Source organism: Rousettus aegyptiacus, unplaced genomic scaffold (genome assembly GCF_014176215.1).
Source record: "Rousettus aegyptiacus isolate mRouAeg1 unplaced genomic scaffold, mRouAeg1.p scaffold_m13_p_5, whole genome shotgun sequence".
In the NCBI taxonomy this organism is placed as follows: domain Eukaryota; kingdom Metazoa; phylum Chordata; class Mammalia; order Chiroptera; family Pteropodidae; genus Rousettus; species Rousettus aegyptiacus.
In genome coordinates, this window is record NW_023416308.1 from 91,302,797 (window position 1) to 91,328,202 (window position 25,406).

The 25,406-nt window shown below is 38.0% G+C and overlaps 1 protein-coding gene across 3 annotated transcripts in view; it reads left to right on the plus strand.

The window, feature by feature from the left end:
- NELL1 (neural EGFL like 1) overlaps positions 1-25,406 on the plus strand; it is a 692,265-nt gene that overhangs the window by 332,542 nt on the left and 334,317 nt on the right. For all 3 annotated transcript variants that reach the window (XM_016138479.2, XM_016138478.2, XM_016138480.2), the window contains one exon: positions 8,070-8,195. In XM_016138479.2, the coding sequence (XP_015993965.2) occupies positions 8,070-8,195 (126 nt within the window). The remainder of the gene's footprint in view (positions 1-8,069; positions 8,196-25,406) is intronic.

The window sequence follows — 25,406 nt, forward strand, 5'->3', positions numbered from 1 at the left end:
TCAGAGTATAGACTCTGGAGCCATGTTACCTGAATTTATATCCTGCAGTCCAGGTACAACACCTAGCTATGTAGCCATAGATAATTTAATGTACATTTCTGTGTCTTTAATGTCTCACCTATAAAGTCAAGATGATTAATTACACATAATATGTATCTCATAGAGCTATTTTGAGTATTAAATTAGTTAATACCTATAAAACACTTAAAACTATGCGTAGAATCTTTGTCAGTGCTATATATAAATGATGTCTCTTACTGTTCCTTCATGACATTACTTGACTAGAGCTCTAGTTTTCTACAGTCCAAATTCTTTCTGTTTTCTTTCTGCCACTGAGGCCTTTTGTCACTTTCCATGTAGCATTAATCTTGTACTGTTCCCCCTCCCTCCCTTATAAGAAACTACATGTAGGCATCAGAAACTACATGTAGGGTAGAGAGAGAGAGGGAGAGGTTCAGGGAGGGGATTTAAAACAAGAGATACCTTATTTGTGGAAGGTGCATATTTTGCATATACATCTTCTACTTGGCTTTTGTAGGTATTTGGTTTATATCCCTAGATTGTATAGGCATTTGATTTTTCTCCCTTTGCGTTAGAAAGAAAATCGTAATTATAGAGAAGCATGGAACATTGGATAAAACCTGAATTCCAGAGTCAGAAGACTTTGATTCTGTTATCAGCTGCTCCATGATTATTTGTGTACTTTTGGGCCTCGATTTCTGTCTTCCCTGGGCCTCCATTTTCTCATATGAAAAAGGGTATAATAATTCATATCTTGTCTGTCTCAGTGGATTTTTATAAGTGCAAATCAGTGACCTTATAGGCCCCGATTTAAAAAAAAATCTAGTATGACACAGATGGAATATATCACTAGTTCTAATATAGCAACTGACTGAACAGTGCCACCATGTTTTTATAACTCATGGTTTCTGCAGCCAGGAGATCAAAGTCTGGTAGAATTGCTCTGCATTTTATTTTACTAGTCCATGGAGCATCGCTGCAGCTATGGTTTTGCATGAATATCTGTTTGCTAGCTGCTCTTCTTTTCAGAGAAGTTGCCAGCTCAGTTGACACAGATATTGAGAAACAGTGTGAAGACGCGGGTCATCCTCATAGTATTTTCTAGGACTTGTGTCTCGGGAAAGGCATTTGGATCATATCAAGCTTCAGAGGCAGGCTTTTATGATGAGTGGACAGAAAAACTTAAATGGGTCAAGAACTTGAGAAACAGAGGGGTATTTAAATGCTTTCTAGTTCAACTCCCTCATTTTATAGATGGGAAAATGATGTCTTGAGAAGAGAAGTGACTTGTCCAGTGCTACAGTTAGCTAATAGAAAAAGCAGGAATAAAACTTCATTCTTGACTGTCAGTCAAGTGCTTCTGGTCCAATAGTTGGAGTGGAGCAAGAATGCTCCGAGTCACAAAGACCTGAGTTGAAATTCTAGGTACCCTACATGTAGTTTCTGATGCCAGGTCATAGGATGGCGGGGAATAAAGAGATGAGATGCATGCAATGTTTGGCACAGAACATAATCTCAATAAATATTGGTTTTCTTTACCTGTTTCCCTTTTAAATATGCACGGGGAGTGCCATGCCTTCTTCTTGGTCCCATCCTCCCTGGGTTGTCTTTTTCTGGGAAATTTTCACAAACAAGCCTGACTAGATCACACTATTTTATTAAAAGAATTATTTGCATTTGCTTCTCTCTTTGCTACCAAACCCTACTTTCTAATTTAATGATGGTCAAGCCAAATTTGGTTCTGTCTGTGCTCTGAATTCTCTTATGCACAGAGGCTGGTGATACATGAAGAATCATTATGCCACGTCAAGTTTCATTTTAAAGTCCATAAGTATACCTGTTTAAAATAAAAACAAACTCCTTCACCATCCAGAGGAGGAACACAAATCTTGTATTTTTATTACCTCAAAAGACCACCAGAAGATGAGCTCTAATATTTCAGAGGTGACAGGCAATCTGTATGAATGGATCACAATTTGAGCCCTATTATACTTGAGTTGATATATATTACAGTGGGGATTATTTATAGGTATTTTTCTAACAACATTTAATAAAAAGCATCCAGGCTCTTTTTTTTTTTTTTTTTGTCTCTAGTTTCTAATCCTGTAGGAGACACTGGATAGTCTTAAGCAACTGAAATAGAGACTCTAGTAAGCTGTGGGTTTCAGGTAGAAGGAGAATACCGCTATGCATTTTGGGACACTGAGTCACTGGAGCCAAAAGTGTGAAAGTGTTAGGATGGATTTAAAAAGCCAAAGAAGCAGCGATGTACGGTATAGCATACAGCACTGCTGTTTTAACAGGGAGTGTAATACCAGAACAAATACTATGAACAGCATTGCACATAAATGTAGAATTTGGACATCTTATTTCCTTACACTTTGTAGCAGCATCTTGTATATCTATCAGCCATAGGATCAAATGTCATTGAGAGCTGGAACTGGCACAGTGAAAACAATGCTACCTTTGAGGTCGAACTACGTGGAATCAAACTCAGTCTCTTATGTTTACTGACTTTGTGCCTTAGGCAAATGACCTAAAAATCTCTGAGCTTCATCAGATTATGGAGATACCTACTTTCTACAGAAGTCAAAAGGAATAAATGGAGGAATGAGATGCTACCTTTAGAGTACCTAGCATAGTTTCCGATATATAGAAGAAATGACAGCTATTTCTTGAGTATTGACTAGGTGCTGGGGGCTGTTCCTAGTTTTACCTTATGAGGTTATATACTAATTAGCCTCTTATTTATCTTGGTATCACACTGGGACTAATGATGCTTTTTTTTTTTTTTACTTTATTAATTTTTTCAGCGGAGGTCACATTAATTGTGGTTCTTTTTAGAAAAGCTTCCCAGAGTAATTCAGACCATTAGCTTGAGCCTGGACTAGAGTGTGTTCAACTTCCATGTGGAGGCTCAGGCTCGGGCTTTGCCTGTTGCCTCCTGTTTCTCTCTCTGAACGTCGTTTTAATCTTTCACTATGGAGTTCTGTCCCCCCGCCCCCCGGTAATTACTTATAATTACTTATTGCCATTCAGAATCTTTTGTCTGTGAACAAAAAGCAGCTTTTTCCTTAAGCTCATTTTAAAAATCTCAGTTGTTTGCTATTGCTCAAGATTGTTTTCACAGGATACCCCAGCTCTCTGAAGAAGTTAATTCTGTTTTAATTCTGTCTATAATCAGTTTTGATTTTGAAGCACTCTTGAGTCCTATTGAAACTGTCTGCGGGTTGTACCTTTCCCTGAGGACGGAGAGGCAATCTTTCTTTTGGCAAATGTGTTGCCATCTCTCTGCCCCCCTTGCCCCCCCCCAAGCCCTGTCTCCCGCCTTCCCTCCTCCCCCACTCTCCATTGCCATCCAGAAGCCAGGGAAATTGTCAGTTCTTACTTTTTTCCAGTATCTTTTCTCCAGGGGCTCAGCTGGATAACTTCAAACACTTTAATTTCTTTCCTCCTCATTTATACCAAGAAGTAGTTTTTATATCTGGGGGTTGCACGATAGGGGATAAGCAACAAAGATAAGGTTGTGACAGTTTAATTTTCTGGTACATTTGTCAACTTTTCTGCTTTATTTTGGTGCCCTCTTTTTCTGAACTGCCAGGAAATTATCAGATATGCAAGAGCTGAAATTACCAGTGGTACGAACTGAAGACAAAACCTTCTCAAAGATACATCAGCAAAACAGCAGGGATGTATGGCCAAGGGGTCTGGGTGACTTGTGGAGAGCAAGAGTTGGATACATCTGTCTGGGAAATTCTCACTGGGCTTTTTATAATCATTCCCCTGTCCAGTTTTTGAAAGTACTTTTATTCAAGGCCTTAGAATTCCATGAAACAAGGAAATGGCTTAGCTGTTGGGCTTAAAATAAACTCATTATAGCCAAGTAACTCCTTCAAGTCTAGATGAGGCAAACACCTCTTGGCACTTATCCAATGGCCTAAGGGAAATGAGCTAGGGCTTTCCATTTGGGGAAGCTGGCAGGGTCCATGACAGGGACGCATTCATCGCAGTCAGCAGCTTTGTTAGAAGCTATGGCCCATGGGTTGAAGATTGAATTGCCTCTAAGGCAAGTCCTGACTAGTTTCTCATCTTAAAGAATGTGTGGGCATCTCAACAGAATGAGATGGAGTTTGGTGTGGCTCTATCTCTGTGAGTGAAATAGCAACATGATTTAGCCTTCAGCATGCCCTGCTCCAATCCATTCTCTTCACTACAGCTGAGTGATACTTTAAAGACAGAAATTGGATGGTATTACTACACCAATTAAAGTCCAGACTCCTTCACATGTCCTACCAGGCCCAGCAGGATCTGGCCTGAGTTTATAGTTCTAGTTTTGCTTTAAATGGGCAAAACTCCTTTTTCTAATTCTTCTCAAACTTTCTTATTTGTTGGGTATGTTATTTTCCTCCCTTTTATCTGTTTCACATCTGTTTCAGGGCTCAAATAAAAAGAATCCTTGTCTGTTCCTTCATGAGTAGGTCAGATCCCCCTGTTAAAAAGTGTTTCATTCTTGGTGGAACTTACCAAGTTTGCCTCAATGTTTTACCAGGCTGTGAGGTCCATGAAGGCCATTTGTTTATCACTCTTTCTCAGAGTTTAGTGAAGAGATCATTAGTGTTCATGCTTAGTCATATAGCCATACTTTGAAGAGGATGGGAAGTACAGTTGCATTACGTGCCCAGAAGGAAGAGAACTAATACTATTTGATGAATGATGCTAATACCAATAACCCCCTCTGACACCTGGCTGCTCCCAACCTCTCATTTATAATGGTCTGTTCTTCCACTCTTCTGTAGTCATGTGAAAGACCTTGTAACTCACAATAATTAAGTCACCTCCAAAACCTTAATGCCGAGCGCACCACTCTATGGCTCCAGTTCCTAGTTTTCCAGCTCATGTACTCTAGTACTTTCCCTGTAATCATTTCTTGCCTTCTAGTGTTTCTGCTGCAGTTTGGGTTCTTCAGGAAGCAAGCTCTGAGATGGAGACTGACAAGCAAGGAAGTTTATCAGGGAGTGCTATAAGGATAAACACCTGTGGGGGAAGGAAAGGAGACAGGGTGGGTAGAAGTAGAAGTTAGCTCAATCCTTCTGAGCACTCTGAACCTGGGGTAGAATTATCTTGAGTTGGGATGCAGGAGAGCCAGTCTTTATTGTAGGTTGCCTTCAGCATGGAAGTGTGAGGGCATCTCTCTTCAGCTAGGGACAATGTCCCTAAGACTATACAGTTGAAGATTATTAGCGGGCAGTATTCCCAGTAGCTGGGTGAATAAGTTCTTTAGTCCTAAAGAGGTGTTTGAGCTGTGCAGCAGTGTCCACCATAATATCCAATTTACTTCAACTCTTTACCTCATTCACATCCTCATTTCTCTCCTTAGTTGTTGAGGTTCCTTGGCACCTCGTTATCATCACCTTCTTTCTTATACCCTGAATTCCCTTGTATCTTTTTTTTTTTTATTTTTTTTACTCGTCTATTTGCCTAAAAACTCATCTCTGATTACACTGAGCTTTCTAATTACTCTGGACTTGCCCCACACATCTGAATGGGACTGGAGAAAAACACACGACCATGCTGACTACTCTCACTTAACACATCTGACCACAAATCACAAGTGGCTCCTCAGCCACCCTACTACACATTCTGTTAAATTCTCTTTTCCTCTTTCCAAAATAATTGCAAATACCATTCCCTTCTCCTTAAACATCAAATACCTTTTTCTTCTCATAATTCTCACATGTTACCTTCTCTTTTCATTGAGAAAAAACAAGCCTTCTCATCACCAAATATGCCAGTCTATCTTCACCTTTTCCCTTATCTTTTGGCCTCATTCTTGTTGTTATTTACTTTGCTTTGTTCCATTTGTACACTGGTGCTCAAATCCTCTTGCCTTCTCCAAAACTGCTCCTGCAGTGATCTGCTCTGTATCACCATTTTTCTGCACTCGTACTGAATCACTCCCCAAAGCATACAAACATTCTGTGATCTCTTTTCTATCTTTTCACTAGACTCTCATCACAAAGTCTTGCTAGAGCTACTACCCTGCTTTTCTTTTTGGGAAAATATCCCAAAAGGTTCATGTTGTTTTTCTGCCTCCACTCAATTATATTCCATTCTCTCTTTAACTGACTCCAGTCAGGTTTTGTCCCAACACTTTCCCAAAACTACTCTTATTTACGTCAAGGTCAGTAGTGAACTTCTTGCCAAAAACCCAGTGGTTAGTTTTGTCTTTATCTATTCAACTTCCTAGCAGCAGGAGAAAACAGTGATCATTACTCCTTTCCCGAAACATATTTCGTCTTGACTTTCATAATATCCACTCTTCTGTGAAGCAAAATGTTTAAATGATGCTTGGTGTCAACTCGTTAAAGAGTTTTACTGCCCTGACAACCAGAAAGACGTGAACTACACCTCATGCCCATGTGCAGTTACTGTCCTATCTCAAATATCTGGGAGGTTTCCCTTCACACCCTTCCTCAATGTAATCTTACGTAGTTTTTGTATTTGTGTCACCCATTTGTTTTTATTATGCATCGTCTTGGATCACTTTGGGAAGTGCATAGTATTGTGCAGATTGGACACTTTGTTGGTTGCATGAATTCTTTCACTAATTTCTGCCATTTTGTTCTTATAGTTATGGAAGTCTTGCTAACTGTGAGTCTCCTTCCAAGACCTCAGTTACCCTACAAGAATTTTTATTTATAGGTTAACAGATCTTTAACACTGAAGAGAATTTGATGTTTTTCAGGATTGTTTTATAGGAAATAATTTGCTCGTACTTGTAAAATAAATAAATAAATAAATGAGGTTTCTTGTGACTCAACATAGCTGTTTTTATTCCGTTTCTGTACTTGAAGGAAAGATATTAGGACTTCAGTGATTATCTTAATAGCAATGTTATGTTTGACTATCACTCTCAAGGTGCTTTCATGAAGTAAATCATAGTAAATAACAATTGACTTCTGAGTTCAAATCCTAGGGATAGCATCTTCTAATAGGATGATTTTGTGCCCGATATTTAACTTCCCTCAGCCTCATTTTTCTAGACTTTAAAATGCAGGTAGTGCTGTACATTACTCATGCAATTGTATGTGGATTAAGTTATATAAATTGCATATAAGGATATAAAACTGTAGGTTCCTAGCTGACCCTATGAAAAGTCGACGAGGATTCTGGGACTTAGCGTCATTAAATGCAAGTCATACTCTTGTAATTAACAGAACCAGAGCAAGAATTCACATTTTCTATCTTGGATTCCTGTGTTATGTTTATATCCCTCTGTTTTCCTAGCCATCAGACATAAGCAGTCCCAATATGATGGGCATAAGGTAATTTTCGAAAACAACCCCAGGAAAGACTAAACTCTGAATTTAAGGTTGTAAGTTATTTTAATTATTATCGTGAACTTTTATGAGAAAGCAAGTGATTCTTTGACCTCCGTTCTAAAGAGAAAAAGATCTTTTTGTTGAATCAGCCCATTATTCTGTCACATGGGATGGATTTCCAGGTCGAGATGAAAGACGTTAATTTGCATTAGACAACAGCTGCTATCTGTATTCACCATATAACATGGGAGAAACTGGCTACCCCATCATTTTGTAACAGATGGATTAAAGCATGTCTTAGTAAGACACAAAAGCAGAGAGGGGATGGATTCCCTTGATCTTGCTGATAACAGCTATGCCACGCAGAGTGGACACCTAATAAATATTAATTAGTATCAACTCACTGGGCGCATAGCTACTTGATATTGGACACGTAAATCAAGCTTTCTCCACAATGAGGGATTAATAATAGTAAATTCAATCTTCATACTTCTTGAGTTTTTAACTGTTGTGTTGCACCATGAATCTTTCTTGAAATACATTTAGCTCAAAGTGAGATCTAGTACACCAGATGAATTTACACTTGAACTTTGTGTTTATAATATATCTTGCCTTTTCTTTTAGTCTCAATGGGTATTCACCTTTTCTGATTTCATTGGAAAAAGATTCTACTCTGGTTTAATCATTTGACTAACCATGATATTGCTTCTTTTTTTAATCCTTCAGATATTGATGAGTGTGCAGCTAAGATGCATTACTGTCATGCCAATACTGTGTGTGTCAACCTGCCTGGGTTATATCGCTGTGACTGTGTTCCGGGATATATCCGCGTGGATGACTTCTCTTGTACAGGTGAGTGTTAAGAACCAATGTTGCTTCTCTGATTTAACCCTTCTCTTCTACCTATCTGTGTTGTTACATTTAGCTCCAAGTACACTAAGTATTATTTTTGCCCAACTAGTTCTTCCCTTGTTTTATTTTACCTTTAGATTTTGAGAAAAACGCGATTAATTAAAAAATTTTGAACCGCATCATTTAATTTCAATCCCAGTATTTCTGCCTGTGTGTGTGAGCATGCATGCATGGGCATATGATTTGATATTGCAGTCCCAGTTGCCTAGAGTAACACTGAGGGACTTAAGAGTCATCAGTTCCAAAATGTATCAAACTGTTTTTAACTATTTTCTTTTCATCATGATGAAGTGCTTTGTTTAAAAGAAAATTTACTTTGTTCCTATTAGGAAAGACAGAGTTTAAATTTAAAGGGGAAGCAGGAGTACCCGACAGGCAGAGATTGGACATGTGGGAGCCGATCAAGACTTTTGATTATATTCTAATTGTCAGTTTCCCTCCTCTTCTCCTTATATCACTGGGCTTTCTGTCCTAAACTGGGACTCCAGAGACTGTGGGTGGTGCCTTTGTGTGAGCAATGCTGGCTTTGTGGGGCATTTATTTTGGGCTTCAATATACTTTCAATTATGTATATAGACACATGAACAGTAAATTGATTAAAGGTGGTGGAAGATTCTGAGTCTTTCTTCTTTTGGCCAAATGTCTTCAAATGACTAATTTGAATCCTATAAGAAAAGGGTCCTTGAACACAGGGTGTTAGTCATGTTGTACCTTTTACTAACTCCTGCATCTTTTTCTTTATCCTGGTAACATTGGCATCTAAAAAACTTGATTCTTCACTCAGAATGGAATGCCACTCTTCTATTAATGTATTTTATTCTGAGTAACCTTTTTAGAAGGGCAGAAAGTTGCAAAAGTTAGAGAAGCATGTTTGTATGTTCAAATACCTTTGCCATGGATTGTTGGATTTTTATGTTACTTTTCTTTAACTGAGGGACTAGTGATCTCAGATTGATACAGGTTTTTGGTGGCCATGGAAGGCCAAATCTCATTTACCTTTTATATATTATAACTAAAGTTCCTAGAGAAAAAAGAGAGACTACATAAACATAGCATGCTGAGATCTAAACATTTAGGACCTACAAACAAACACAACCCCAAAACCTGTGATGTTATGACTTTTTCTCTGTTCTCAATAGTAAATCAATGTCTTGCCTTATTTTAACCTTATGATAAGGAGCCAGTGAATATCCTCCCAAGACAGCAGCATCATATCATGCAGCTCAATAAACCTTATTGAAGGCCCTGTTGTGCGGAAAGGACTTGTGAAAGTTATATGAGCATTCATTTTCTCACTGAGGGAGAAAGGCAAGAGCTGGTTCTTGCTGAAAGCCTAGAAAGGACAGATGCTATGCCTGGTGGTTTATATATGGGACAAGATGGAAAATGTATTATTTTAAGAACTGGCTTTAGAATCACTTTAGAATTACTTTTTGAAAGGACACTGTGTTGTTTGGAGTAGAAGGCCTGGGTGTGGGTATCAGTGGGTACCCAAACACTTCTCTCACCACCTCCAGAAAGACTGCGCAGTTCTGCAGGAAAGTATACATGCACAGAGAGACCTTTTGCTTTGTGTGTATACATTTTGCCTGAGAGGGAACAGAAAAGTTAGAACAAAAGAAAGAAAAACAAGAGGGAGGAGAGCAAGGAACCAGGCAGAGAGCAAAATGCTTGGTGCTGTGGAGGACAGAGGGCCAGGGAAGGCCACGCAGTGAAGAAGGGTAACTGAAAAGACCTTTAAGGCTTGGAATATTTAATGTGAGGTTCGTTGTTGTTTGTGTTTTGCTATACAGTATGTGATCTGGTTTTTCCTCATGACCCTCAAACCTTCAGCAGTGACTACCCACCCTGAGTGCTAAGAGAGACCTCCCTCCCCACTCTAATGGAAGGCAGGTTAACATGGCGGACAATGTAAATAGAACGCATGTGTATAGGGTGTCGAAACCTCAGGTGGAGGTCTTGATGAAGGCTTCGTGCTTCATTGGTCATGGAATTGGGCGTAAATTTTTTTTTTTTTTTTTTTTTTTTTTTACGAAAAACCTTTCTTTGATCCCAGATCCCTTCCTACCCACCGTCCCATTTTTCTGCTTCTATTCACACAGAAAAATTCTTAATTAATGTGTCTCCTGTTATTGTCACCATTGATGTATACTCAGCTCATACCCTCCCCAAATCCTCTTCTTGTAAGGCTTCCATCCTTACCATTTCACAAAGACTACATTTGTCAAGCTCAGCCATGAACTGTATTTTGCTAAATCTCATGTTCTTCTGTGACTTCTCAGAGCATCGAGCAGAGCTGACCATGCCTTCATCTTTTAAATACATTCTTTTCTTGACTCTCGAGATATATTTCCTGATTTTCCTTATATCTCCATTTCTGCCCAGTATCCTCAGCAGTTCTTCTTCCCCTGCTGACCTTTTAAAGGTTGGAGCACCACAGAGCTCTGCCATGGATTCTTTTCTTCCGTTCATCTCTATGTTCTCTTTAGATGCCTTTATTCTATTTTAGGACTTTAACAGCACTCAATATCAGTAACCTCTAAATTTCTATCTAGTTTTAATCTTTCTCCTGAGCTTAATCATATATTCAACTTGACATCTACACATAGATGTTTTATAGGCATCTTACGTTACCGTGTATAAATAAAATTCTTGATTTTCTTCCACCTCTGCAAACTTCCTCCTCTTCCAGTTTTCTCCATCTCAGCAAATAAAAGCACCAGCTACCCAGGTATTTGAGCCACAAAGCTTGAAGTTCTGTTTGACTCTTTTCCTCCCAATGCCCCTTCACTTTCAGGCCACACATCAGTCTTGCTGACTCTACTCTCCACAACCTGTCCTACATCTGTCTACTTCTGTCCATACCCTCTACTACTAAACTACTAGACTCCTATAGTAGTCACCACATGGGACTTTCTGTACCAGTCCACTTTTCACATGCAGCTAGAACCAACTCTTTAAAGCAGAAATCAAACACATACGATTAAAACTCACATGATAGGTCCCATTGCCCAGAAAATCAAATTCATACTCTTTATTTTGATATAAAACTTATATGGCTTTTCTTTCTATTGTGAGGTAGCCACCCTGACTTTTGACACCGTATCTATTCGACAGCCTTGTTCTGCCCTAGGACCTTTGCATAGGCCGTTTCTCCTTCTTTGCAGCTTTTTCCTCCTGACATCTGCACGACTGGCTCTTGCTTGTCATATCTCAGCCTAAAAATGATCAGTTCAGAGAGACTTTCTCTGAATAATATAATTAGCCACCTGTTTTTCTGTCCTATTACTGGATTTTAATTCTCTAAATATCACTTATCACTGCCTGAGGTTTTTATTATTTGTATGTGAAGTTTAAAAAAATATCTCTGGTAGAATGTAAGCTATGAGAGCAGAGACCTTTTCCTTTTCATCCACTGCTTTATCTTGGCTCCTTAGAACATAGCCTGGCACAGAGCAGCTCTCCGTAGATATTTATTGAATGAAGGAATGGATAAAACTACTTGGCCTTGGGCTAATTACTTATTTATTAAATAACGAGTAAATAATACATAATTATTATTTATTTCTGTAAAGTGCATTTATAAAATATTGCTCATATCTTTTATATCAGATATAAAACATCAAATTATACATGAAAAATATTTGTGATGGCACTCGTATCAGCCAGTTAGGATGTTTTGAAGTAACAACCCCAAATACGAGTGACTTAGAAAGACAAGATTTTATTCCTTGCTCATGCAGTATGTCTATCATCAGTTTATAGGAAGGGTGCTCAGCTCATCGTAATTACTTTGGATACAAGGTGGTGAAATAGTCCCTGCTGTGAACGTGGCTAGCCACCAAAATGGGGGAAAGAGAATCTGGATGGTATTGCATCAGCCATTAAATGTTTTTTACCAGGGGGTGACATGTATCCCTTCCACTCATAACTCACTGACTAGAACTAGTCATCAGTCCCCAGCCAACTACAAGCGGATGAAGAAATGCAGTGCTACCTTGTGCCTAGAAGGGTAGAGAACCAGAAATATTTGGTGAATGGAGTTAATGAATACCGTAGTGACTGACAATAGATTCTCAACACATTTTGTTTCCTTTGACATGAGAATTTGGTGATTAAAATAAACATTTTTTTTTTTAAGCAGTTCACTGTGATGGGGAAATTAATCTCAAAAAATAATTATGATATTAAGCACATGGTACTAAGTACTGTGCTGGGAGTGCAAGCAAAGTGCAGTAAGCAAAGGGTACTTAATTGCTAGGATGCAGTGTTTGGAATGATTTTTGCAAGCTAGGAGTTGCTATTGGATTTTCCTGAGGCACATTAGCATACAGTGCGAAGATTACATCAGGACTTTCCAGTGGGGAATATGGATGGGAATGAGGAGAGCTAAGAGACAAGCGTTCTCCTTGGCAATTATTTCTTCTCTGGACTAGATTCAAGGGCCTCCACTAAATATGTCTGAAGTAAGCTGGAACTCTTGACATTTACCTTGGTTTCCTGAAAGTAAGCCTGTTGAGCCAAATGTGTTCTTTACTCTCCATGACAGAGTAGATCCCTACTGCTAATCTGTCGTTTCTTTATTGGTAAAGAAGACTTCTTCCCCTAAGTGGTTATTTGCTTGTGTAATAAACGAGGTGTATAATAGATGTCTGCCACTATATCTTTTCAGCTGTCTAATTTCTAGAAGGCAGTTTGCTGGGAGAAATTGACAGGCCTGAAGGCATCTTTTGTTTGCCCCGAGTTCCTGACATAGCATTTCTTATTGTCGACATTTCTTATTTCCAAAGATCATTCTGCTCTCTGTCCCAAATCAATTAGCATCTGCCAGCACTCTTCAGTTGGTTTTCCAAGTATGTCAAGGTTATTTTTTCCCTTTTTTTTTTTTTAAGTCTGTCATCTAGCCTGACACTAACTATTTCAAAGTCAGTAGTCATATTGAAAAATTCCATTGGACAAAAATTGGTGAGCCTGGAGTTAAAGAAGACATATTAGCTTTGGTGATGCATCGATTTATTGAATAATTTATTCATTTACTCATTCCTTTATTTATTCATTTTATTCTTATATCCAGTATACAATTAGTGTGTGTCATGAATGTTAGGAAATGCGGCCACTGAGATTAGTGACAAATGATCTCTGTGCCCAGAAGTTCATGGTTCATGAGTCAACAACTTCAAATGAGAACACAAATGTTTGTTCACCATCAAAAATGTTCTAAAATTTACCAAATCCATCTGTCTTCAAAGTTTTAGTAGAGTTTTGATGAGTATTATGTTTTTAACCCCCTGTAGTTCTTGTCCTTGACAAGTTCCAAAGAAAAACCCCAAAATAGCCTTTCTGAATTCTGTGCCACTGGCCGAGGTCCTTTCAGAAAAACTGCACCTGAGGCAGGAAATGCCAAACTGGAGGAGAAGGCAGTGCAGCAAACAGAAGAGGAACTTCAGCTTCTTCTTACCTTTTTTCTTGTTAAAAAGTGAAAAAAAAATCATCTCATAGGATAATAAAGTTGAGAAAGATCAATATTGAGAATAATAATTCAGAACTTAAAAATGTGCTCTGAAGTAATTATTACCCTCAGGGTAGGGGAGTCTCTGACAGAACCATGGGTTATATATGAGGCTCTGTACTTTTTTTGTAAGAAAGTTATCTTTGGCCTTTGAAAGGGTGAAATCTATAATATTTGACCTTTGACATGTGGAGATTTTTTTGGCCTTGGAATTGGTGAGTCTAAACCACCTTCTCTCCTGTAATAGACCTTGAGTCACTCTTAATATTTACGAATTTTGAAACTGAGTTGTCCCTGAAATTGAGGTGTGTGTGTGTGTGTGTAGGGGGAAGTCTTTTTTCTATATCCTTTGATTTTTGGAATGGTCAACCTGCTTGATTTGTTGGCCTCTGTTTTTCATTTATCCCCATTTAAACTCCCGTGTTTAGACTGTGTGATAAGATGTTATCATTTGATACTCAGGCAGCTTTAAAGAAGGATAGTTGTGATTTATGACAAAAGCATGCAGCAATAAGACAGGTACTTGACAGTAATGGGTAAGCATTCATTTTTATGCCAAAAACCTCCCATGAAGGTAAGAAATAAAGAGAATAAGTGAGATAACAAATATCCTGTGTGATTTTTATTACCTCGCTAAAAAGATTTTTATTTTCTTGCTATTGGCATGGGCGAAAGCTTGAAGTAAGTATATGTTTGAAATAATCCAAGCAAGCTTAGTTAAAGAGATATAATTGTCTATTAATTTAATGGTTTAAATTAAATATCTGTAATGAAAAGAGGTTAGGCAACAAACAGCTTAAAAGACTTAGGAGTAAAAATTAACTGATAGAAATTGTAGACTAGTTCTCTGGAAAATGCTTTCCTCTTAAGGCTGATGAAAACAGTACACTTTCAAATAGGAGACATCCGATGTTTTCTTATTGTGCAGAGCCATATGAAATGGAGCTAAAACAGAACGGTCTTCACTTTGATAGAAAACAGTAACTACTGCTTATCCTTATCTTTCAAGCACATAGCATGTAGACTACTTTCACTTTAGTGAAAAACTCTATATCATGTGCTTTAGAGTGCAAAATGACTTCCTATTAAAGATACCAGAAAGCATTTATTGGAAATGTTGAATAAGAAAAGGCAAAATAAGATGTGTACCTTTGGATGTTTCAAAACCCAACTGAAAGCTCTGAACATCCTTATGAAACATTTGCCTTTTGATTTGTTTGGCTGGTGCATCAATTTATTTCTTTTCTTCTTTTAAACAGATAGTTGCCTCTATTGTTCTCTTTCCCCTTCAGAGGAAGGACATGACAGTACCAAAAGCAGGATTCCAAAGTCCTAATTTTTTAGGATGTAGGTTCTCTACTCTCACCTTAGATTAGAATCACTTAGGACACGAACGAATGAACGATTACAAAAACAGTGGGTACTGGGATCTACCCCTTGAGATTTTGATTTTCATGTGTTCTAGGGCTGTGACCTGGCTTCAGTGTTTTTGTTCCAATGTCCAGGTGATTCTAGTGTTAAGATTGAGAGCCACCATTTTTGTGGAATAGAGAGGGTTGGAGAATGGAGAGAACACCAGAGGACAATCAGATAATCAAAGGAGTTGTACAAAACTACATTATTACTTGCATGTACACATTGTGACTGGGCTTCTCTACCCACCAGATGTAAAAGGGAAGGGTGAAATCAACAAAAGGAGAAGACAGGAAAAAAGTAAGAGGCCCTTCTAATCAGGGATTGTGGGGTGAAAATTCATGGGATGTTTGGTTTTTCAGGGCAATTTCTGTTTTTCACATGTAGTCCTGGAAAATCCAAAGATCAAATATTTATCAAATTTGCTAATAGTAGTGTTAAAATAAAGCTAAGGTGTATTAAAGCCAGCAAACATGGCCTAGGGAGAATATCAAAGGGCATTTCTCTTGAGATTTCAGGATGAAAATAAGTCTGAAGGATTGTTCCAGTGTTTGGCTTCCTAGTTGGATTTAAGGGGGAGTTCATTTTTATTCCAGCAGGTAAAGGATGTGAACCACACTGGCTATGGTACAGCAACTAGGATAAATAATGGAGCTCGCTCCCAGGGTGTTTGTGTACAAACCTATTAAGTACTGTGTTGCCCTTGACCCAAATTCATCGTAAAAGCCTTGTGAATATTTCTGTACATTCTGTTGTTGGAGTTGTATGTTCAGAATCACAATTAAGCTTTCACATAAAGAAGGTGTTTGATTAGGTTTCTTTAGCAGTCTGGAAGTCCTGCTTGCATCCACATTTGGTTGAGACAATCAGAGGACATTTCTCTTTAATAAGGCAGTAAGCTATCTTATACTTTATATTTTCATCTCAAAGATTGGGTAAATGCATATGTATAGCTATTTTCATACTTTGCTGTTTTCCTCCTTTGAGGATCCTAGAAGGTGATCTGATAGCCAGTTCCTACCTGCAATATCTTTCATAAGCCCTTTTGGCATGGTTCCCAGACTCAAGGCTTTGATCCAGGTTTTTTTTTTTTTCTTTTGGAGGAGGGAAGGGGGATTGTGGACCAGATAGGCATACTGAGGGGAGACAGAAAAGACCCAGGATTTCCATAGCAAAGCAACCACTGGATGAAAATCAGGCAATAGGGATTCTAGTTCTGCCCTGGCCACTAGCTCACTGAATGAATGTCACCAACTCAACATTTTCCTTTGGACTTTGAAAGATAAAGGTTTAACTACTTCAGTAATTTTCAGTCAGAGGAGCTGTGATTCCAAATAAGGTTTTTTTGAAAAGAATTCAGCTTCTTTAAAAAGATTTTTTTTTTTTTTTTTGCAAGTGACTACTTTTCTAATTCCTTGATTCTGTAAGATATGGTTCCTGACCCATAGGAGATAATGGTCTCTTTGGGGAACATAAAATTTACATTTAAGAAGAATAATTTTATAGAGCGTGTAACTGAGAGCTAAATTGTGAGGTATGGGCAATAAATGCTGTGGGAAAGAGCATTGGTGCTGGGAGAAAGAAGGACATTAGTTACTACATGGTAGAGATGTGTTTTCCACAAAAGGCTATCTGAAGCAGTTTGATTTTGATGTCGAATGGGAGATGTGGATTAAGAGAATTGAGAATTAATAGGGTGACTAGTGCTTTAGAAATTGATCAGTCTCCGTGTTTGTTGGTCTACAGTGTGAGCTTGAGGTGACTTATGTAGAAATAGGAAAAACAGAAGGCTCTGAGTCAGACAGGCTCGGGTTCCTACAAGTAGCATCAACTTGAATCAACTCAGAAAACAGACATATTTTACTCTCAGATTCTTGGAGAAGTAAATGAGATAACATCTGTAAAGTGAATGGGGGGGCAGAGAAAATGCATAATAAATGTTAGGCATTATTTTATGGGTGAGTACTCTAACTTCAAATGCAAGGAGGTTAAGGAATTGTCCATGGTCAGAGTCAAAAATATAGTGGAGCCAGAGACAGAAGTACAGGTCTTCTAACTCCAGAGACTCAAAAGCAACCTTATTTAAACCCTTTTAAAGACGGCTTTAAAATGCTAATGCAATAGAGTTTGAAGATGCTCAGTAAACAATAGCCATCTTAAGAATGACACCAAGAGCCTGGGAAATGTTGCCAAGAATATCCTATTTAGCCATAGCTCTGCCATTTACCGGCTGTGAGACCTTGCAATTCCTGAAGTTCTCCATGTTTCAGTTTATAACACCAGGAGAGAAGGTTGAGTTTTAAAGTCTAGACCCCTGAAGAAGCCCATCCCAATGACTGGCTCTTAGATGGGGCTCAGTACTGAAGTCCTAAGACCTCTTCACCAAAAATCTTTCTCCTCCTGTTCTCACTAAGTGGCTTTTGAAGCACTTCAGGAGGACTCCAAGGCACCTTGAAATACATCTGGAGGCCACTCACCTTGAGAAACTCATTCTCTGTAGAAAGTACCCAGATTCTCTGGGAACATGAGGTTCCAGTCACGTGCTTTAAGCTAATGGGTTAAGAAGGAGACTGACTCAGATTTCGCAGTGGTTTGTAACTAGCAAAGAAAACAGTTCTTTATTTAAAGAAAATATCTCTTCTGGAGTCATTAGTTTGTAACTTGCTGTAGACCAGAGCTTTGGAATATGATCCAAAAGCTCCTTTTAAAGTTTTAATATTGTTCCCTGAGAAGGGAAGTCCCTTAACCTACAAACTCCTTTGGCACTTTTTAGCTCTGCTGATTGGCATCTCGTTAGAGCTTAGGAGTAACCGTAGGACTGATTGCTTTCAGGAAAAGGATGGAATGTCATGCTTGGTCTAGGTTGGACTCCAGGACGAGATCTTTGACATTTGGGAAATGTCCTTAGAGGGGATTTATAGCATGCAGAGGATATGTAAATAAAATAGCAGTTTAATAAAATTATAAAAGAGACTTTATAATTATAATCATAATAAGTACATATTATAGTAACATTAAGAAATTTAGAAGAATAAAGAGAAAGTAAAAACCATCCATATATTAACATTGTAAAGGCAACTTCTATTAACATCTTGAAGTATTTCTTCCTAGTCAGTTTTCTATGCCTACATCTATATTCTGCATTGTGGACATCACACTGCAGTTACCAGTTAATATTTTATTTTTTTTCTATTTCATGAATTTCTTCAAAAAATATAACTTCTTTGCTGCAAAATATTCTCTTCTATGGATGTATCATTATGGTATGTGCATTGTGTCATATTGGGGAAGTATTAACATCCAGTTACCTTTCTGTCTTCATTTGGCTTTATTATATGCACATGTTTACTCTTTTGTTATGGTAAACGGTGATCATTGTTTTGTTTCAGTTTGGATGAAGAGTGAATTACAGAGCAAAGTTCAGGCTCCAAGCAGGAAATACACATGCTTAGGAATCACAAAGAGGGAGGAATCAGGGTTTCTCAGATGTTATTCATTAAGGGACATTTCAGAGCAAAGTAGGACCCTAAAGAACTGTGTAATCTTAACACACATCTTGGTGGAATAAGGGCCCCACATAAGTTTTTTACACAAAAACTCTTTGTAAATGGACAGAGGTGTTTCATTGAGCCCTTGCCTTGTAAATGAGATGTGTTTCCCATATTCATATTTCTTATTAAATTCTTTGTCATTTAAAATTCAAAGACTATTTCCTAGAATGGCTAGTGTTTTTTTCTATTTTTGGCATTAATTTTGCCATTCTGGTTTATAAGTTGAATATAGGGAAAGCATTAAAGCATCAGATGTTTCAAATAGCTGGGGGGTTAGAGACAAATAAGGCATCAGAAAACACCTTAAAATTATAGTCTTTTGATTCTGAATTTTGATTCACTGTTAAAGAAATGCATCTAGAGAGGTCTTGCCAGTGGATTATCTAAAACCTTAGACTATTTTCTCATTAACAAAGCTATTTTTTTCCGTTAAGTAGGTGGTCCATTTGAGTTGGTTATGTTAAAAATGTGGCATTGATCAAAGGAAGTAGACGTCATCCTTGTCTGTCATTGTGAAGGAGGGGTGAGGGGACAATTCTTAGCCCCCTAGTACCAGAGTGTGTGGTACTAACAGACTGTTATGTCACAGCAGCTTAGGCTGAGTGGCTCACAGTGCCGGGAGGGAATCAAGTATAGATACACTCTGTGATACTTATCTTGGCCTCCAGTAAATCATTTATTATTACTATTATTTAAGCATAGATTGGAGCAGTTCACGGATTTGGAGCTAAGCCCATAGGAGAGGCCAGAGAGTGGTGCCCTCTATCTATTTTTAGGATTTAGAAAACTGCCAAGTCATAACACAAGCATGTTATTATGCTTACCTCTCAAAGCTACTGAAATTTTGAATTTACACCCCTAATTTTGGAGATTACTTATTTTATTTCATCTCTTATCCTATCTTGTATTTCCTTTTGAATCTACTCTCGGGTTTGTTAGTCTAACTTTTCTCCTGGAATCTTATTTTCTTTACCTTTTATATTTGTTTCATTAATGTGTGTGTGCATTACTGTTTATGTTGAAACCCAACAAGTGATGAGTTAAATGAGAGATTCAGGGCTAAACTGCCATAAAACAGTAAATAACATGTGTTGGAAGGGATGTGGAGAAATCGCGACACTTGTGCATTGTTGGGAGAAATGTAAAATGGTGCTGCTATTGTGCAAAAACAGTTTGACATTTTCTCAAAAAAAAAAATTAAAAAATAGATTGAAAGTCATATGATCCATCAATTCCACTTCTGGATGTATACCCAAAATAATTTAAAGCAGGGACTTAAAGACCATGTAGATAGTAGCTTTATTTTACAGTAGCCAAAATGTGGAAGCAACCAAAGTGTCTCCTGACAGATAAATGGATAAGCAAAATATGTATATACATACAGTGGAATGTTTTCAGCCCTAAAAAGGAGGAAAATTCTGACACATGCTACAATATAGATGAAGCACAGAAGTAAGTGAAGTAAGCCAGTCACGAAAAGACAAATACTGCATGATTCCGCTTCTATATGATATCTAGAGTCAAAGTCATAGAGACAAAAAGGAGAGTGGTGGTAGCTCTACCAGCTGGGGTGGGGAGGGGAGTCATTGTTTAATGGTTTTATAGCTTCAGTTTACAAGATGAAGAGTTCTGGCAATGCATGATGGTGATGGTTTCAGAACAATGTAAATGTGCTTAATACCACTGAACTTTAAAGTGGCTACAATGGTGAATTTTATGTTATGCATATTATACCACAATAAGAAAATCGGGGAAAAAATACCATCAGAGAAAGATCTCTTCTTACTGAGTCAACTATAGAAATAATATTTACATAGTTTTTGTTGCTTCCTCAGCTCCTGTTGGACATCAACTTCTGTTATAATTTCGATAGTGATTCATTCATTCATTCATTCATTCATTCATTCCACAACTATCCATTGAGAAATCTACTAAAGTGTTGGGTGTTATTTTAGATGTCGGAAATGCATCAGTGAATAAAACAGACAAAACGTTGCTATCAGTGGAGCTCAATTTTTAGTTGAGGGGAGTCAACAGTAAACAGGTACATGTATAGTATGCCAGAATATAAGAACTGTGGAGTTAGATAAAGTGAGGAAGGTGAGATGGGGGTGCTGAGGCGGGCAGTTGGTGGCCTGGGAAGGTTTCACTTGCAAGGGGAGCATGTAAGTGAAGACATGAGAGAAGCAAAGGAAGGAACCATGCTGATTCGGGAATAACAGTGTTCTAGGTTGTGGGAACAACAAATGGCCAGATGAGCCATCTACTGAGTGACTCAAGATTAGATAAAGAGGCTCGCTAAATCAGTAAATTCTAGTTATCCTTTCTTTAGCTTGTAAGTATCTCTAGTATTCTCTGGTGGAATAAAATACATGGGTTTCATAGCCGTTATATGTCTCAGAGATTCCTTACACAGACTCTGGGTCATGGCTGTTTTCTTAAGAGTGGAAGATGATAGAAGTCGGGCCATTGGATAAATGGGGTGTTATTATATTTTCCTTTAAATGGAAAGTAAAGCTTTAATGGCCCCAGCAATTACTAGGACAATATTCCTTTTAGAAGAACAAAGTTCAGGAAAGGCACTTTGAACACAGCATGTAGGGAATTCAGTACCCATGTCCCATTATTGTTAACAAGGATTCCACATTTAATTCTACAGGGTAAACCTGGTAACTCTAGAGTCAGGGCCAGAAAATATCTCTAAGCAACCAAGGAGCTGAAAGAGCCTTGCTTCTTTCTTTATTTTTACATCTGTGGTTTTCCATTTTCCCTGCTGTTGATAAATAATTCAGAAAAGAAAAGAAAGTTACAGCCCCGACTTTTTAATGCAGAGGACAAATATATTATGTGATTAGTCCCAAAACACCCACAGTCTTTTTGCAAGAAGGTTAGTATTTTGTATTTGGTTGGCAGTATGTCCTTTGGGGCTTTGCCATCAATTGGCTTTGTTCTTATAGTTAGAAAAAAGGTGAGGACAGCGTGTATGGAATGCATAGAACTAATGCTGTCATGTGTTCATGGTCCCTCATGGGCTGCTCAGCAACAGGTAATAGACTAGTAGGTGTTAGTGGGCTGCGAAGCAGGGATCAGAGGAAGGGTTATTTGTGGGCATCTGATAACATCAGATAATTCTCTTAAAACCCAAATGGACATGGGCTACAGTTCCATACTGAGCATCTAGGAACCAGTGCACACTGGCAGGGGAGGAGGGATGTCAGGATGCCTCATGTTGGAATTTTTCCTCTTGCATCTAGGATGTGCATGCTCATCCAACTATGGTACCTATTTATTCACTTCTGAAAGTCCTTTCTAATGTAAGTACTATAATAATAATTATTATTATATATAACATACTACTACATATGCATATATAATAAGTTCAGAAGCTGGCATCTATGGATATAATTGTTTGGATGATCCATGTTTAGAAACAATATGACTATCTGTATTTTAAGCAACTAATTTGAGTCAGCATTCAAAATGAATGCTGGAGATTAGCTTGCCAAAGGGAATGAAATAGAGAGGAAAGAATTTGATATTGGTTACTAGAGAGACTTACTTTAATCTAGACTAAAACCCTACATGTCCTTGGGCAAGTCATTTTACCACTTTGGGCCTTAGTTTCATCATCTATAGCATGAGAATATTAGGTTATAAATTGACTTTCAGAAGTCCCATTAAGCGCTTACCTCTTTGAAGCTAAGAATCATGGACCTTCATCTCCTCATCCACAGTGCCTGTCATGATAGGCACCAATTCTTTTTTTCACCTTAAATATACCCCTATAATCACGTGGAATATTGTAATTGCAATTTTGTTTGATTTGTAAAACTTTATTTTAAAAATGCTTTTTAGTTTTATATTTAAAACTTTTAAACAAATGTTTTAAAAGACTGTGTGAACATCATACTGACATATTCTTTCTTTGGTAGTGTTTGTTTCAATGAATATTTCATGTAACTTCTGCATAGTGACTCAGGCCATATGATGATTTATTAAACACTATTGACTTGTGACTTGGAATTATCATACAAGTGATCAAAGAACCTTCCTTTGCACATCAGGAGATTTTTGTTAAGGAGAACTGGAAACAAAGGTTCAGAGTGGACAGCTGGTCTCCCCTTTGACGTTCTTCCATGCGGAGTTTCATAGATGCTTTTGAACACTGGTTGCTAAATGTCACCCCTCTGATTCTCACTCTGCTCTTTTTTTAAACTGGTGCCCATAGAGCCAAAGTAGCAACACAGATGCTTTTGGTTTAATGATAATGGGTATCCATTGTGCCTTTCCTCAAGGATTGGCCTAAATTGGGGTGAGGGTGGCAGAGGCAAGAAGAGGTGATGGAAGATCATGAAAAGAGTAGGAAATAAATGTCAGAAGAGCTACATTCAAGTTTCAGCTTTGACTATTACTAGTTTTTTGACTTTGGATAGAATGCTTTACAAAATTGTCCCCTTTCTTCTTGGGTGAAATGAAGGTGGAGGCCTTTGCTTTAGGGTCTCTGAAACTCTATGATTCTAAGGGCTATGAGTGATTGAGAAGGTTAGAGGAAAGCCAATACTTCAGGCTGGGAAGACCAAAGAAGCTTCTTTGAATGCGTAGCTCTGGAGCTGTGAGATTGGGTTTTATTGTTGTTACTGTGTGAAGAGACTTCCCCAGTAGAAGGACTGGGAGGAGTCAAAGCACGGCGAGTGTTTTAATTTTCACTGGTTATGAGAACTCTTGAAAGGGTGGGGCACCCTTTACCAAAGGCTTCTGTGCTCTTCTGGCTTTTTTTCTTTTGAACTCTTGATTTTGACAATTCTGATAATCACTCATTCAATAGCAAATATTTGAGTGGGGAGAATGTGGGTCAGATAAGCAATCTATTTGTAACTTTTTTTTTTTTAAACATCTTTTTTGTAGATTCCTTGAGTGATAGGAAGGAAAGAAGATTATCTCTTTTTAGGTGTGATGATGATTATATTTCTTAGGCATGCATACACAAGTCCCATGAATGTTAACTCGTGAAGAACCAAAGCAGAGAAGTGTGTAATTGTCCGGCGCAGTCTAGATATTCAGAGAACAGATGAAAATGATTCAAGAAGTGTTTGTTGATATGATCAGATTTACCAACTGGATGGAGGATGTATGGTACAGAGTTGAGCCCAGGCTTCGGAGCGAGAAAGACCTGAATGTATGTCTTAGATCCACACAGCTCATGTAACCTGCAGGAAGCGCTTTAACCTATCTGAGCCTATTTCCATATTTGTAAAATGGGAATGATAACAATAGCAGTATGTTTTATCATGTCATAATATGAGAGTTAAGTGAGCTGATAAATATAAAAACTTTAGTGGAAGTGGGGCACATAGAATTGCAAACAATATATAACTGGATATCTTACAATATCTGCAACATAGTAGTTGCTCAGTAAATATCACTCTTCTTTCCCCTCAGTTACTTTATATGCTTTAATTTGATTATGTAGATTGGAAGTAGAATAATTGAAACACTGCCTTTTACCATTTGAGACTTTCTCAGGTTTTGGTCCCTAAACTTGGTGTTTTGTTTTCATACCTGAATTCTTGCAAACCATTTTCAGATTCTAACAGGTGAGCTCCTTCCCACTACCATGACTAGAATGTTGCTTATCTTTTACACCATGACCTTAAACAAAGACATTTAGTGCTTTGTTGTCAGCCAAAAGAATTTAAGAAGTTGCAAAAAAGATCTTTATCCTCTTTATGTCAATCATTTATTCAACAAAAATTTGAGTGTCTTCTATGTGCTAGGCTTTGTTTTAGGTGCTGGAACAAGACAGACTAGTCCCTGCCATTGTGGAGTTTATATTCCAAGCAGAGAAATAGTTGCTTAAGAAACAATTATAAATAAAAGATACCTTGTTATTTGTTATTTCAGTTTTAAGTGCTGTGAGGAGAAATAAAAGAGTAAAGGGTTAGAACATGATTGATGCGACCAAGAAGGCTATTCTATAAAAGACAGTAGGAGAAGGCCTCCTGAGTCACTGACCTATTTGAGCTAAAATCTAATAAGGGGATGTTATAAGCAATGAGAAGTTTGGTGAGAACATACCACTCAGAGGGAACACTGAGTGCTAAGTTCCTACAAATGGGTTGAGCTTGGTGTGCTTGAGAACCATAAGGCTGTCCTGCCTAGCATGAGTGAGGTAGATGATAAAGGTTAGGTCAGTAAGGAGAGATCAGGTGCATGTAGGGCCACATGGACCCTGCCTGGTAAGGTGTTTCGTTTAATTCTAAATGTTACCACTAAAATGGAACCACTCAAAGTTTATCCAACTGTAGCAATGATAGGATAGTCACTATCGATCACAACAGTGGTTGTACTCTGTTGGTCAATCATTAGGCATTTATGTAGCATTTTTCTATATTTTGAGCAGTGTCGGATATAGCTTAGGGCTTGGGGGAGCGTTGGTGAGTTCAGAGAAGGTAGCGCAGGATATGGCTGTAATAAGGAAGTTAATGTGGAAGTGGGAAAACAATTCTGTTATACATGGAATAGCTTGAAAGCAATGTTCTCCACTGTAGTACTATCTCCAAGTACAAAAGAAGGTAAAAGAAGGAAGAAGCCTTGCAGTTTGGAGCAATTTATGAAGATCGTCTGGAAAGTTTTGAGGAGCCAGGTGCAGAGTGACTGTGGAGCTTCTAGAGTAGATTA